Here is a 16,455-nt window from a genome sequence, read left to right on the forward strand (position 1 = left end):
CTTGGAGAAGGCCTATAGTGAGATCCAAGGTTTTTAAATTAGTTTGGTGGGAAGAAGCTTTGAGAAAGGGGGATTTACCATAAATATGCTAAATACCTCTTTTAAGACTATTGTCTTTAAAGGCTAAATCAGTAATGCGAAAAAGGAAGAGGTTAAGTTGTGAGCCATGAATCCTAATAATATGATTAGTCTTTTAAATATTATGCAAAATTTATGTGTTAACTTATGGGAAAATAATATAAGGGAGAGGACATTCCTTATTGAGGTGCTAGACAATTTATTTTAAGTGGTGTCTTGGTCCATGATCAAATTTATGTCTATAGATGCTAGATGGTTGGCTTGATGAATAATGATATCTAAATTTTCATGGGATGTCATCACGACTAACAGATGTTGAGAGAGGCTCTTTGGACTAGGGAAAAACAAAGGCAGGGGAGAAGACATGGAGGAAAGTATAAGACCAAGAAAAAAGACAAGTTGGAGTCGACTTAAAGGGGAGTAAGCTGAGGGGAGGCAAGATGTAAGTGTAGGAGAAAAATAACACGCTAGAAAAGAAAAAACAGGAGAAATGGTTATGGAGACAACCCAGAGAAAGATACACTCACTAAGTCCAAGTTTTCCTTAATTTTGAATCTATTATCAATTTATTTTTTTATTTCTCAATGACAGGCTATTGCTATTCTTATATTATTGATTTAAAATTAACAATATGTACAGTCTAAATATATATTATATTAATTTTTTTTACAAACATAATTATTTATTTTTAATTCATATTCTGTTTAACAATATAACTCATTTTTTTTTTAAAATTATTTAATTTAAATAATTTAAATCCCCTTTAGTACTTTTTCGGCCATTAAAAAAAACGAGAAGGTGCATTAGATATCAAAAGACAATGATTAAAGATTTTTTTTTTTTAATATTAACAAAAAAATAAATCAAGAGTTTCTGTTAACACTTGACACCTTCATGAAAATAACCAGAAATGACAAACCCTAAACCCAATGATTTGGAGACCGTAGTTAATGGAGACTACAGGTGAGAGCTCTTCTTTGGTGTCAGAAACCGGGAGCTACAAGCCAGTCATTGTTAAGATTAAACGTAAAGCAATCACAGTCTCCCCTCGATGTTTTCTGTGAGTTACCTTGTCTCCCCCTTACTTCGTTTGCTTTCCGTTCAGCGAAAAGAAAAAATTTTAATTTTCTTCTGAAAGAAAATTTTGATATGTGTTGTAGGGCTGGAAATCAATGAGAGGCCTTTAAAGCTAGCGTTTTTGGATTCTGAAGAGCTATCAACTTCCGGTTTAGTTAGAAGTGGATTTTGATTCTGAATTTGCTCAGTTTCGTTTTTTCCTCCCTTAGAAGTTTTCCTGGGTTTTGATTTTGATTAACTGCTTACTCTGTATCGACAATTGAGAACTAAGAAAATCCTGGTGCGACATGTGGAGACTGTTAGAATCTCTGAGGCTACTATTGATGTTCTGGAACAATTTGTGGCGGGTAACCATGAACACTTCATATCGTCGTTAATGTCTGTTTCCTTTTGAATTTTCTGTTAAATCTCAAGGATTATCTTTGTCAGTGTACCTCTTTGGATGCAGCTGAAGGTAAAAGAAAGGATGAGGAAAGCTCCTTCTCCTTCCTATTCTAGCTGTCCGCAAATAATTCACCAGTGCTTATTCTAACACGCTTTTGGGTCCATCATATGTCCACAGCGACAAGGCCTGCTTTTGTGTAAAGCCAGAAAACTACAGAAGGTATATTGTATACTGAAGTTTGAACATTTGCTTAGGAGTATGGGAAATTCCTGTTTATCCATTTACAGAGGCATCTCCCTTCTGCTTGGCAGACAATGATATGATATCATAGGTTTGAAATGAAATTATGCTAAAAGATCATATTGGAAAATGATCTATTCATTTTGGCTTTCAAGCTGCTTGTTGTCAAATGTTGGAGGACACCAATTTAAAAAGCTCTTTTTAGCTGATTACAGGATCCATTATATATAAACCAAACAAGAGTGTTTACAAAATCAATTGACTAGTGGAGAGGATCCATTTTGTGTTACTATGTTTTAAGATACTTAAAAGTCTTTTAAATATCCATGTGGACCACGCCTCAAAAATATGATTATGCTTTTTGTTACAAAATGATTTTTCATTCATCTATGCAGAGAGTAGATCATCAACGTAACATCTATTTGTATTTAAAATACTCAACATTATGGAGAGAAAGACTTTGTTTGCGTATGTGACTATTTACCCCTTCTTGACTTGGCATTTGTTTCGCTGTTGCTAGAGAGAAAATTCCTAGCTTAGCACCACAAAGTTCTTATGTTACTGTGAGGACTTTTTTCTTTTGAAGAGTAAAGAATTTTTTTTCTGTGCTTTTACGACTTCATACATCTGAAGTACTCCTAAGCAGAAATAGGGTTGGAATCCTAATGTGCAGTTGATTATAGACGGCTGTTATTCTTTTTCAAGATCTTTTATCTCTGTTATTTTAGAAGTAATTTTTTTCCCTTAGGTATTGGCACAACATGCTTGTTTTGAGCAGCTACGCAGATCAGAAAGTGGACCAAGAGACTATACATGACAAAGCTCTTCATGAAACGTATTATTTTTATGATGTCTGAAAATTGGTGGTTAAGAAAGGTTTAAAGAAATCCAAGCACAAGAGTAAGCTTTAGCAACTCATCAAAATGAAATTCGTTTATCTCATATTTGCAGAACAAGGTGTAACCTATCTAGAAATTGTAAAAAGATTACTTAGTTTCACTTGTGTTAAACAAGAGTGTTTACAAATTCAATTGAATAGTGGAGAGGATCCATTTTGTGTTACTATGTATTAAGATACTTAAAAGTCTTTTAAATATCCATGTGGACTATGCCTCAAAAATATTATTATGCTTTGTGTTACAAAATGATTTTTCGTCTTGAGAATCATCTATGCAGAGAGTAGATCATCAATGTAACATCTATATGTATTAAAAATACTCAACATTTTGTTTGCCTATGTGACTATTTACACCTTCTTGACTTGGTATTTGTTTCGCTGTTGCTAGAGAGAAAATTCCTAGCTTAGCGCCACAAAGTTCTAATGTAGTATGAGGACTTTTTTATTTTATGAGTAAAGAAATTTTTTTTTCTGTGCTTTTACAACTTTATACATCTGAAGTACTCCTAAGCAGAAATAGGGTTGGAATCCTAATGTGCAGTTGTTATTTCATTAGAAGTAATTTTTTTCCCTTAGGTATTGGCACAACATGCTCGTTTTGAGCAGATATGGAGATCAGAAAGTGGAACAAAGAGAAGGTGTTCTTCATAAAACGTATTGTTTTTATGATGCCTGAAAATTGGTGTTGAAGAAAGTTTTAAAAAAATCCAAGCACAATAATAAGCTTTAGCAACTCATCAAAATGAAATTCGTTTATCTCATATTTGCAGAACAAGGTGTAACCTATCTAGAAATTGTAAAAAGATTACTTAGTTCCACTTGTGTTAATGCAGAGATATGTCTTTGGAGTATCAAAGAATCCTGTATATTACCTGCTTCTCCTGAGAGGGTTTACTCAAAATTCAGCTGAAGAGATTGAATCTGATATCCAAGCTCACAACTATAGACAAGGTTGTGCATTAAGATGTGCCAAGTAAAGACTATTACAATTTATACTCATCTGTTGTTGATTACCATAATTAATATTCTAACTGATGTATGATAAATTACTGTCTTATATGCTAAGTGCAGGTGAACATGTATTTGATTATTATACTGTGATGGATTTGAGCATAGAAAATGAGGACGCTTCTACTTCATTTCCGCTTTAAGGGTCAGTTTCTTTCTACATCCTGGGATGACTATAAAACAGAAAAAGTGATTGATATTTTTTTTCTAGGGTACAAGCTGAGGATGATGATTTCTCCAATTGCTCTGACGATTCAGAATATGTAGCAAGGATTCGGATGGTATTCTAAGCAAATTATTTGTTTTTTATGCCTAAATAGTAGTGGCAAATTATTTGACTTCTTTCTCGGTCTTGTTGGCGGGCACCAGCGGATGATAATTCAAGAAATTATTATCCACAGGGGATGTCTGAAGAGGAAGAGGGAGAGAAAAGTGAGGCATCTGAAGAATCAGAAGATGAGAGTTTGCAGGGTATATATTCAGAACCTCATGAGTTAATACATGAAGATGAAATGTACAATGATTACTCTCATGATGATAATTTGGCTTATTGGACCATTATGATGCTGAGTGTGAATATTTGTGGTGTCTGGGGGAAGTGGAAATTTCTCTTTAAGCTGTGAATGTTATTGATCACCCAATTTAAGGGGCAGTTTTAGAGGTGCTCATCTTCAAGGAACTGAACTACTGAATCATTTTAGATGAATTACTTGCATGATAGTTCTTCAGGTTGGGTGGGAAGGAACGTGAAGCTGCAACCTTTACTGTTAGTATTTCCCTGCAAAAACAAGAAGTAACGAATTTGAAGAAGACAGTAATCGGGTCCTGATAGTTTCTATGCAGGGAGAAGTAATTTGATAAAATAGTATGCTTGATGTGTCTAGCAATCACTTATGGGAATAAAACAAGGAAAATGGATTAATATTTTCTTTATTTAATATTTAATGGGATAAGACATATAATGGTTGAGGGAGATGCTCAACGAATCTTTCATCTTTTACAGTCATGTAGCTGGGAGAAATCCGGTTTAGGATTTGTAATTGATCACGTTTTGTCTTTTTGTAGATTTTTGTCTTTATCATCATATTGGATTCCTAAATAATGTAATCAGTAGCCCATCCCTTAATTAGTGAGACCTTTTATGCCTTGATTTGATGTTATATTCTTTGGGACCTTCATCTTTTTTGGTTCCATTACTTGACAAGATTTTCCTTTCCGGGTCTGTTAATATTAGCATGAGAAGCTATTATCTCAAAACAAAAATAAAAAAATAATTTGGTACTGGATATGTGTATATATATATATATATATATGTATGTATACATTTAATAAAAACGACCCTTATGCCTTAATAAGGGTCTTATATGATTATTTTCTTTAGTATGCTCTGTTTCAATTAATGCAAGTAGTGTTTTGATACAATATCCTTTTCCTTATCATCGTTTCCCCTCTTCTTGCTTCTAGTTACATAATTTCATTTTGTAATCCGAATATTGTAATGCATTTAAATTAAAAATAATTTCGCACTTGCAACAGATTATATGGTTATGAAATCAAATTTATATATATATATATATTATATACTTGTCAAAGCTAAAAACTGGTAGCTAAGAAATTGAGTGTATGAATGTTGATTTCTATAATATTTCATGCAGTATATATACATAGAAACCTTTTTATTGTTTGTTCTCCAAAAGGAGCTTTTAATGTTTGTTTCTTTGTTTGGAACGTTGCAGAATGGCAGAGTTTTTCTTCCTAACAGGGCTTTTGACACCACATATCTTGTGCTTCATCCGCCATGGCAAAAACATTTGCAGACCACAACCCTTCAAGGAAGAAGAAGAATACGAATGCCCATCTGCACCACTCTCTGGATCATAACTGCACATGTATGGAAGCTTCGGATTCCAGTTGTTCGAAACAGATAGAGCTGAAGATGTGGCTAATGCAGCAGCATCTGGAAGAAAACGTTCAATAATATAACTTGGAGACAGGCTGCCACTATGCTCAACACTCTCTAAAGTTAACCCATCTAAGTCATCAGTACTTTTTGAATTCCACACACGCGCTTTATCTGCCTTTTCAGCAATGTCTATGGCCTCTGTCAGGGACAACACCTCCATGGCATCAGAGAAAAAAGCTTGGTCATCGTCTTCGTCGTCTTCAATGTCAGCATCACAGCCGTCATCGTGATCATGGACACGGACTTGATGATGATGAAGAGGTATTGGTGGAGGATGCCATGTTCTGCCTGGTGGAAGCTTTGGACGAGGCGTCTCAGATTCATGCTCAAGAATATTTGTGTTGCAGCTCTCTGAGTTTTTGGGTCTTCCCGGAGCTTGTTCCCAGCAAAACGGAATCCTGTTGCTTTGAAGATCACTGGAAGCAACTACTGATGGCATCTCCTCAGCAATGTAACCTCCAGGACGTTTGATCGACAAGAGTGGAGCATTTAAATTTAGCTTTCCATCCATGGTTAGGGGCTTCTTCCAGTTTGATGTACGAGAAATATCGTTTGAAAATGGATTCATGTACATGAAGAAAAAGGCTGTTGTGAAATATGAGTATGAGAAAAAGTTGGTTGTTGTGGAGTTATTATAAAGCACCGGAAACTATGTGTATCCCGTGCGCTGCAGCAGCCTGTTGAAACTGATATATCTCTAAACACACACAAGCATATGTTTATACACTTTATAAAACCTTCACAGGTTACTTTAAAAAGGATTCAAATATGATCAGCAGCTCTCTGGTCTGAGTTGTCTCCAACTAAATTCATTGCAATCCTATACAACTCAAATTATGACCATCTTCCAAGCAAATTCAAATTTCATAAATTTACTCGAATACTCAATGCCTTAATTCAGTTAAGAGATAAATTTAATTATTTATTAACAAAATATTTGATTCTTACGTAAAATTCTAGTGTTTATTTAAAAATATATTATAATTTCACGTAAAATTAGTTAGTTCACATAAAATTACGTTTTATTGTTTTCTAACCAAATTGAATATAAATTTATAAATTAATCCAACAAAAATTCTAATTTATTCAAAAGTTGGAAAATTACCATTGTTGGTGCCTCTCCAAGAAGCAACAACTCTATTCTCTTAACACCCAATTCTTTACTACAGGGGAACCATTCGAAGTATTTGATTAGAAGAAAATAGAAATGGGTCTGAATTGTAAGAATTAATTTCTGTTTTATAAGGAAAATTTTTGAGCTTGTAAGGAAAACAATGTGAGGGAAAGTTACAATACGTTTTATCGGCTTGGCAAAAAACAATATTGTAAACCTCGAAACCAGACAGCACCACCGGCTGGCAGCTGCCATATAATTTACAGGTTTCGTTTGACGACTCTGCTACTTTCCCCCTCCTCACCCTACAAACGTATCACGCAGTGGCAACACCAACACCCTGCACTACTTACATTACATCATCAAAACAATCCAATCAAAAACCCGAAATACATTATATTTACAAGCTACCTTCCTCTACTTTCCTCTCTTCTCTTCTCCGCCTTTTCCTTTGTCTATCTCATCATACCCTTCCCATTTTGTACTTTCCCTTTTTGCGCTAAAGGCCAAGGAAAAATCTGCATTTGAATGTTGTGGAGACAAAATTTGACAGAGCAACAGCCTCCGTGTTGCAGAAGAATACGAGTGGGCAATAATGAATTGCCATGAAAAAACTGAAACAAAGAGATGGCACAAGTTGCTAACTTTTTACTTCATTAGTCTGTTCATTAACCTGCTCACGTGCTTTGTTATACAGCTCTAGCGTCTCAGCATGGCCAGGATCAAGACAGAGGGCTGCTTCACAATCTTTAATAGTAGACTCATAATCACCCATTGAGTCATGAAATGCTGCTCGAAGGTGCAACAGTTGTAGATCCGGCTTAAAAGCTATCGCCTTTGTGAGCTCAGCTATTGCTTCAACTTCTTTGTGGTCATCCATCAGAACTAAGAGAGTTTTAGGTTTCATGTTAGATGGGGAGATGCACCAAAAATGCTGGCAAATTCCAGAATATAAACATTAAAGCAGTAAATTCTTTCGAAGCTAATAACATGTGATAGATAACAAACAGAAATTATGCAAACCTTATACCATCATGGGGAGAAGGAAAGGAATAGGTGCCATGACTGTATGTTTACTAAAGTCCACCTCAAAGTATACTTTTTTTTTTCTAATTTCAGAAGCAAGAATAAGGAGTTGGATTACTGGACTGTAGTGTTCACACCCAATAAATACTACTCCTTAAGATCAATAATATGCAAATTTATTGTGCTATTAGTCTGATAAAAGGGTTCATGTTGGAAGGTGACTTCCACAAGTAACTACTGGGAAATACATCCCAGAGAAAGCAGGATCTGTTGCACTTTCCAAAATGGCATAAAAAGGCATCAAAGAGAGTTCTTTCCAAAGTTTATTCATTTTTTTTTCCAAATGAATCCATATTCATTTCCTTGAAACAAGAACCGAGAATAACTAAACTAATCCAATAGAAAATGCACACTTGTTCCAGAAACAACAGCTGCCTCCAAAGTAAGGAACCTTCTTGACATTGTCTGGTTACAAGTACTAAACTAATCACCGAACATACTTTCTATGAGCATGAGATGTTATAAGATATTTCTATGAGCATGAGATGGTTATAAGAACTCTAAACTGAAACGAATTTTTCCTGCACAGTCAAAAACATTCCCCATTCAAATCTTTCCAGACAAGTACGTCACATGGAAACACCACCTCTGGAAGAAAAAAAACACCAGGAAAACATGAAGAAGATTTCATCAATTTATTAATTATATCCACAGAACTAACATTAGGCATTTTCATTCAAAAACCAGCCTGAGGAATTAATTTATTTTTTATAAGAAATTATCAACTCTATGACAAGAAAACAATGGAGGATCTAGATGGCCACATAAACAATGTAACAAGCAGAGCTCAAAACTTCATTTACATATACACTTCTAGAATCGTGAAGGTTAAATAATAAATTTCCAACAGTATATCACTTGATTCACTTCTTTCATATGATCTCATATGACCTAGAAAACTTCCAGTCTGCTCCAGATACTTTACAATTTGATCCATAACAAAATTATCATAGGGAACTATTTTGTTTACACTGACATGTGAAAATTAGTTTTCAACAATGATATGAAAGTGTTAAGAAGATAACGAAGTAACAATAGTAACCATGAAATGTACCTGCTGCTCTATATCTATATGGATATGTCCTTAGTGGATCAAGATGTGTTGCCATACTAAGATCACTTTTTGCCATGTCGCGGTCACAGTATTCTGAGCGCTTCTCATAGGCAGATGCATTGTTCTGAGCCTTTTCAATCAGCTTTGTCATCTCATCATATGCGGCTTTTCGTTGATTCTTAAGATGATACACTCGTGCTAGACCCTGATGTGCTCGTGTATGCTTGATGTTAAGAGCATTCATATAGCAATCAGCTGCAAGATCCAGTTTATCACAGTCTACATAGACACTACCTAGGTTATTCAATGCCTGCAAAATTACTTGATGTTAGATACAGTGCATTGTATCAAGATAATAGTATTGCTCCAATGATGATGCTCACTTGTCCTTTACGAAGACCATCTGATGGGCATCGAAGAGCTTCCTCCAGAAGTTGGATTACATATGTTGAGGAGTCAGGATCGAGGTTTGAATCTGCTAAAGCATAAGCTTTTAGAAAAAAGGCTTCAAATGACCTCTGGATTGAAATGGATTCCTCAGCCTTCGCAAGGGCTTCTTCACGATGTCCAGTGTCATATAATATCCATCCTTCATACACAAGCCTTTCGTGCTCTGTATTAGAATAATTTCTAGCCAACCTTAGACTACGCATTGCAGCCTTTTGACAGTTTAACCTGTAATGTTGAGAACCAATAGCATTTGCTTAGGAGCTAATTAACACAAACAACAACCCTACTTATTTCCTAGTCCCCTTCTCAATGTTATTCTAAGACCTTAGTATAACTATACTCTAGTCTTCTATCTTATAATAGTCAAAGGTAGCTAAAATCTGGGGGGAAAAGATGTTGGGATAGGAGAGTGGAATCAATTGCAGCAACTTACTAATGGTTATTGCTATATTTGATTTTCAGGCAAATGATACTGAAAGACATGGATGGCTAACAATGATCCTATTATTTCCTAGCAGGTGACATGTTAAAAACATCACTCAGAAGAAGAAAGTTATGATCTTCACAATTCAGCTCTAGATTGCAAAGAGTGAGGAGAACTTAGAGACAGATTTAAATGGCTAAACTTCTCAAGGAAATAGGAATCTAAAAAAAGCATTTTAAGGATTAGACTGGAAACTGAACCTGAAAATGATTTTTAATACTTACCGCAAAAGAAGCAGAGACTGCCTAAACCAAAGAAGGCTCTTTCCAGGATCATTAGCCAACATAAGGTGTACAACAGCAAGGGAGCCAATATCATCAACCGAGGACCATCTGTCATATAGCTGCATCCAGCAATCAGCCTGATTCCACTGCTGACCGAGAGGACGGAGGACCTCAACCATGTGATCACCCTGCACTTTCCCATGAAACATCATATAATTTGGGTCTAACGTCAAAAGGGCTCGTATGTCTCTAAGAGCACCTTCATAATCCTCCATGGCAATGCAAATCCAAGCTCGTAGCTCAAGACAGTCAGGAGAGGCCTTGAAACCAATTATTTTATTGATTTCGGAGATGGCAGCTCCAAACTGTTTGTCCTCCACAAAGGAAACAGAACGATATTTGTATGGAAAAGAAAGAGTGGGATCCAATTCAGTAGCAGTATCCAAATCCACCAGCTTCTCCTTCCCAAGACAATACAATGAACGCTCCTGATACATCCACCCAACTGGTTTATTTTCTGAAATGAGTGAATTCATCAATTTGTATGCAGAATATTTATGACCACGGTTGAATTTAGCCCTGGCAACACCCACTAAGGAGTAAACATGACCAGCATCAAAGGCTGCTTGGAACCAACGTTGGGCATCCTTGAACTCTTTCCTCTCAAGCATCACAACACCTAACTGGTGCTGTGCCAGCTGCTTCTGCCACTCCTCCGTCGCGCACTCACGCAACCTCTCAAGAAGCATCACAGTTGTGTTGGACTTCATGTCATCCTCTATAGCAATCTGACTCAACAAATAATACAATAAAAACGATGAATGTCCAGCTTGAGCCAGTCTTTTCCTGGCATCCAAACTACAAAAAACTCTCATAACACTAGGATTGTGCATCGAACTTGGGAGCTCTCTCAGGAACACCTGCAAGCAAGCTGCGACAAGGAGATACGCAGTCTCTTCCAATCCATACTCAATCAACAACAATGCATCCTCCATTTCACAAACCAGAGATGCCAAGTGGGTGTCGCAAGCAGACTTCATCTCCTCGCAGCAAAACTTGTTTGCGAATGAAAGAAGCTCCAAAACAATTTTAGGATCAAAATAATCTAACCTCTTTGTCCTGCTAAATATCTCTGCAGCTCTCATCCCCTCAGATGAAATCCCATTCTGGCTAAAATTTATCTTCTCCCTTTTCGACTCCCTGAAGCTACCGTATAGCATTGCCTTGAAGGGTCTCGATAACGAGGCCATTTTGTATCTTATACACCTAATCTCATCATCTCCGATGCAAAATGACATATCCCCATCTTCCTCAGAAGTTGAACACTCCTCATCGTCGATTGATACCTCTCCATCGGATTCCCCTCGGGGAGTTCCAGAACACATACACGAGTCGTAAACGGATTCGGGATCGTACCCGGAAACTAGAGTAGCTGTTGGACACTCAAGGTTCCGTCCACAACAATCCATCGGCCTTGTGCCAATAAGCTCATCTTCTCTCCTCTCATAGCGCAACCACGCTGCAAGAACAACCTTGGAGTGAACGTCAACCGCGTGCTGCCTGACGGAGCGGAGGCTCCTTCGGAACAGTTTCGGATCGAACAAGCCTCGGAAGATGGCGCATTGCTCAAGATAAACTCCTGATTTTTCGAATTGAGAGCCATTCTCAATCTTACGGTACATATCCGCCAGCTTGTTGACGAAACCGATGGGCTTAAGACAGGGATCGATCTGGGGCTCAAACAGATCATTGACGGGAAGCCCATAGGGCAAAAGGGTCTCCGTGGCAACGGCGGCAGAAGTCTGGTTAGAAGCCTGGTAGTTTCGATTAGATTTGGATCGAATAGAGTTGAGTCTCCGTTGGTCTTGTAGGTGGTGGAAGAGCTTGTCGGCGACTCCCCCAGTTCCTCCTCCTCCTCCTCCAGCTGCAGGTGGCGGGGGCGGGGGTGCCCCAGATGGATTAATGGCATACACCTGGGTGCCCTTACAACCGTCTATCAGCTTTAAACTACGCATTGTAGTAAATATATTGTGCTGCATCTTTAAATTAATTATCCAAAATCAAAACATGAAAAAGAAAAAAGGAAATTCAAGAAACGATCTCCAAAAACAATGAAATGGGTATTGAAGAAACGAATTAGAATTGTTGTATTTTTTGTTTCTTTGACCTTATTGGCCTGCAAACACCACCTATCTTGGGATTAAAGCCAAAAGGCAAAACGGGAAAGGGCGATGGTGTTGCAGGCAAATTGAGAAAAGAAAGAAAAAACTACAAAGTGGGTAGAATTTATTTTGCTTTGACAAATAGAGATTGATCGATTTGCAAAGGATTTAACCGAAAGGAATTATGATCACGTTGGCCGCCAGCAGGATGTTGAAAGTGGTGGTGGCCGTTTAAACGGCCACTCTCTCTATCTTTCTCTCCCTCCTAATTTCTTTTCTGGTGTTTTTTTTTTTTTTTTTTTTTTTCTTTCTTTCTTTCTTTCAATCTCTAAAAATGAAAATGAGAAACTGTTGTTTTATCTTCTTTTCTATATAATAATTATACGTGTTTATTTTTGGGTTTTCATCAAAATTATTACTTTTTTGTCCTAATTTTGTTTGTTTTTTATTAGTCTAAATAATAATAAAATATTTGTTGTTTCTGTAAAAATATAAATTAGTGAATGGATGGGAGGCGCTAAAAGCGGTCGGCCTGTCCTTCACGCCATGTCCTCTTAATCTAAATCTTACAAGCAGCATTATTATTATTTATTATCATTTTCAAGCGCCGTATCCCTCGCTTTCTTTTCTTTTCCCCACGCTCATTCCAAGCGCGTGCACTCGTCCCCCCCCCAGTCTCACAGTACTTTCCCAGTTTCAACAACCTTCTAGTTTTAGTAAATCGGATCCTATTTCTCTATTTATCATTTTTCTTAAAACTAACCTACACATATTTTTTTAACTTGAAAACTATGGTGGTACCTCTTTACAAGAAAAAAAAAAAAAACAAAATTTAGAATGAAATACATAGTTTAACAACAGTCACAATTTTTATTTTTATTAGATATTTAATTAAAATAGTCAAAAAAAAAATCACCACTTTACACGTGATAATTAGTAAATATTTATTCTAATGTGACTTCGAACTTTCATTCTATTAAAGAGTAATTCACTCTTTCCACATAGAGATATCTTATTGGTTTTATCTTTTATTTATTTAGAATGTGAAAATTTTATTAGTTGAATATTCTTTAGAATATATTGCAGTAAGAACTTAACACCTTTTGTTTCCAAACATAAGTATAGGTTCTGAAAATGAAGGTTTCCTCGAGCACGTAAAACAATCAACATCAACTGGAAAAAATCACTGGAACATTAAGGATGAAAAAAGTCAAATTTTTAAAAATATTAGAGACGATGTGAAAGTTGTTATATATATGAAGACTAGGTGTCACAATTTTTTTTTATTTCTAATAACAATAATCTAAAGAAGGTTGGACTAAATGAGTTTTAATATAAGAAAAATTTACTTTCTTCTGTATTGTTTTAAACTTATCTCATTTTCATAACATTTTTTGGTGCACCTTTTCATAACATCCCTTAATGCAAGGATAATGATGTGGTAGAGAAATACTATAATACTAAGCTAATCTCCAGACAAAGAATATGAGTATGTTGTTCATAACCCATCAAAGGAAACTAACTATCAAATGATGGTAGAATATGTTGATATAACACATGTCAAAGAGCTCGAGAGCAATCTCTATGATATAAGTTATGATAGAAGATAAAACAATCTCAAATTATAGTAATACAAGATCTTGTTGCCCTTTCTATCCTTGTTCGGGTTGGTCACTCTAGACCATGCATGATTTCAATTAGTAAAACATAAACACCATTATATTGGTAAGTTTAAGTTCCTTTTAATCTTTTCTGTTACTTTTTCATAGGTCAGATTGTAAAACCTTTTTTTTTTTTTAATATAGTTCTTACCTCTTTTAAGGATTTGACATCTCAACCTACTTTTTCAAGGGCTACCCATTTGTATTTAATCAAGTCTGTTAGATCATTCATACTTTAGGCCAATCATATTATGGGGATACTAATGTTGCAATTAGCTATTATGGTAGAACATTGATGTATGTGTCTTTTTCAATGAACTGTAAGCATAATTCTACTAATAAGTGACTTAATTAGGATATATAATTGAGAGAAAAAAAATTCTTAATATAAATAAATTTGAGAGGGGATGTGAGGCAAAACCCTAGAGTTGGGAGACACTTTATATGTTTCTTCTTTTTAATTACCAATAAATATTTTATTTATTTTGTCTCATATTTTTATTATATAGAAATATGATTCTATATCTTATCATCTTAGTCAAGTAATAAATTTCTACATTTTATTATTTATTTATAAAAGTTACATATTCTTTATAAATAAATTTATGATATTTTATATACTTACACTTATTACTTATGCTTAAATTATCATACCTAATCAGGAATTGATCGTATGCTATTTATTTTAGACTATATGACCATGGCATTCGTACAATAAAGTTCACTAAACTAATTTATTTAAAAACTATAATGGGAAGGAAATTTTAGATATAAATAAATAAATAATAAGTACGATGTACTCCTTCTAATGCTTCAAGTCATATTCAAGGCATTTTCAATTTGAGTTTAGAAATGAAACTATTTCATCATAAGAATATTGATTTTTACTTTTGACCTATGAAATTTTTAATATCTCAATTTTTTTTTTTACATTTTTTTAAATCTATTTTTTTTTTCATCATATTTCTACGACATAGTGTAAATGTCACTCCATACAACCAAACCTAATCTAAAGAGTCATAATATATGTCCAGTGAATACTTTCATTAGTTCACATGCCATGAAAGAAAACCTTAAGTACATACAACTCAAGCAAGCATAGTTTGTTAGCCAAAATATATATATTGACAATTAAAAAATTAAAAAAAGAAAAAAAAAAAGGTTAAAATAAAGATGGACAAAAAGTCAGCAAAGAGATTTAACAGAGGTATGCAATGGTAAGTTACAAATGTATCTAACATGAATTCCAAATAGGTTATGTTTTATGTTTTACATGATTGATGTGATTTTCAAATTTTTCATGATCACATTAATATATTCATGTTTAAGATTTTATTGGATTAAAAATAAATAATAATAAATAAATAAAAACTAAAATTTCATTTAAAATAATTACTATTGTCATACATATATTGATTTTGATGAAATCACAAATATTTAATTTATACTAATATTGTCTTAAGTAAGCATTTGAAGAAATTTTTGTAGTAAAGCTAAAATAATGGAGTAGAGCTTAAAGTTCTCTTAGATAGATATAAGCAAACAAGGAGGAAATAGAAGAGACATTTGAATACATTTGAAAGAGAATAAAATTAAAGATCTAAGTTTCTAAGTATATGTTCTTTAATATAAGTAGATGATTTTATTTTTTGGCTGAATTTTTTTAATAATATTAACAAATCTAATTTCAAGTGTTTATACTTTATTCTTGAGGTCCTTGATGTGAAAATTTATTTTAAATATGGAACATTTTGAAAGTTGAAAATTTTAAAATAATTTTTTTTGAAAATTGATTTATGTTATAAAATAAAAAATATATATATATATATATGTATGTAAGTCAATTTTCTTATAATTTTTTATGTGAAAAAAATACTCTAAAAAATATTTCTAAAGGAAGGAAAGTTGAAAAAAAAAAATTGAATCAAAAAATATTTTTAAAATAACTAAGGAAGCAGATTCAACATGAGGAAACATATGAACAACATGAAACTTAATGTCATAATAATATGAGCTTCACATCTGCACGACCTGAATTTTACATATTATATATTTTGCATGTATTTAATACCTAAAAATATTCTTTATGTAACATTCAAAAATTTCTTTAGACTTTTAGATATTATTCGTATATTCATCTTTTTTTAAAAAAATTGAGAGATATTAAAGCTAAAACTTGATTTAATCATTTAAGAAATATATTTTCATCCCACTGAGCTTCAACTTGATTTTTTTTTTTAGTGAGAGCTTGTTTTTAATATTATTCTTCCATATACTTAAAGTTTGAAAAGATTTATTTTGGGAGAATTCTTGTGAGTAAAACTCTTGAAAATCAAATATTCCTTGAGTCAAAATTTGAGAACTACTTTTATAACTTCTTAAGCTTCATGGTATATTTTTTTAATCCTTGTTTAGAATAAAATCCCAAATTTTCATTTTATATTCTTGGAAGCTTGTAAGAAGAGGATTGAGAATCTCTTACTATTTGGATACTCATAAAAAAATACTTGAGTTGTGAAGTCAGACACCTTAAAATATCATTTGTAAGATGTGAAAATAGACACCTAAAAT

General features: G+C 34.1%; 2 protein-coding genes and 1 long non-coding RNA gene across 3 annotated transcripts; 1 reads left to right on the plus strand and 2 right to left on the minus strand.

Annotated features, from left to right (window-relative positions):
• The first annotated feature begins 921 nt into the window (after window positions 1-921).
• LOC110809480 (uncharacterized) lies at window positions 922-4,750 on the plus strand. Its single transcript, XR_015813992.1, has 8 exons — window positions 922-1,138; window positions 1,239-1,502; window positions 1,585-1,759; window positions 2,529-2,680; window positions 3,512-3,651; window positions 3,750-3,831; window positions 3,898-3,967; window positions 4,056-4,750. It is a non-coding gene; the product is annotated as an uncharacterized LOC110809480 (long non-coding RNA).
• Window positions 4,751-5,301: 551 nt separating this feature from the next.
• LOC110809491 (uncharacterized) lies at window positions 5,302-6,253 on the minus strand. The gene has a single exon (XM_022035349.2). The coding sequence runs from the start codon at window positions 6,221-6,223 to the stop codon at window positions 5,390-5,392; it is 834 nt and encodes a 277-aa protein (XP_021891041.2). The 5' UTR covers window positions 6,224-6,253; the 3' UTR covers window positions 5,302-5,389.
• A 614-nt stretch (window positions 6,254-6,867) lies between these two features.
• On the minus strand, window positions 6,868-12,556 carry ETO1 (tetratricopeptide repeat (TPR)-containing protein). The gene is made up of 4 exons (XM_022035324.2): window positions 10,062-12,556; window positions 9,287-9,578; window positions 8,904-9,213; window positions 6,868-7,648 (listed from the first exon to the last, which is right to left on the minus strand). The coding sequence occupies exons 1-4, from the start codon at window positions 12,098-12,100 to the stop codon at window positions 7,404-7,406; spliced, it is 2,886 nt and encodes a 961-aa protein (XP_021891016.2). The 5' UTR covers window positions 12,101-12,556; the 3' UTR covers window positions 6,868-7,403.
• Window positions 12,557-16,455: the final 3,899 nt, after the last annotated feature.

The sequence above is a fragment of the Carica papaya genome, chromosome 8 (genome assembly GCF_054855325.1).
Source record: "Carica papaya isolate Zhongbai chromosome 8, ASM5485532v1, whole genome shotgun sequence".
NCBI classification, from domain to species: Eukaryota; Viridiplantae; Streptophyta; class Magnoliopsida; order Brassicales; family Caricaceae; genus Carica; species Carica papaya.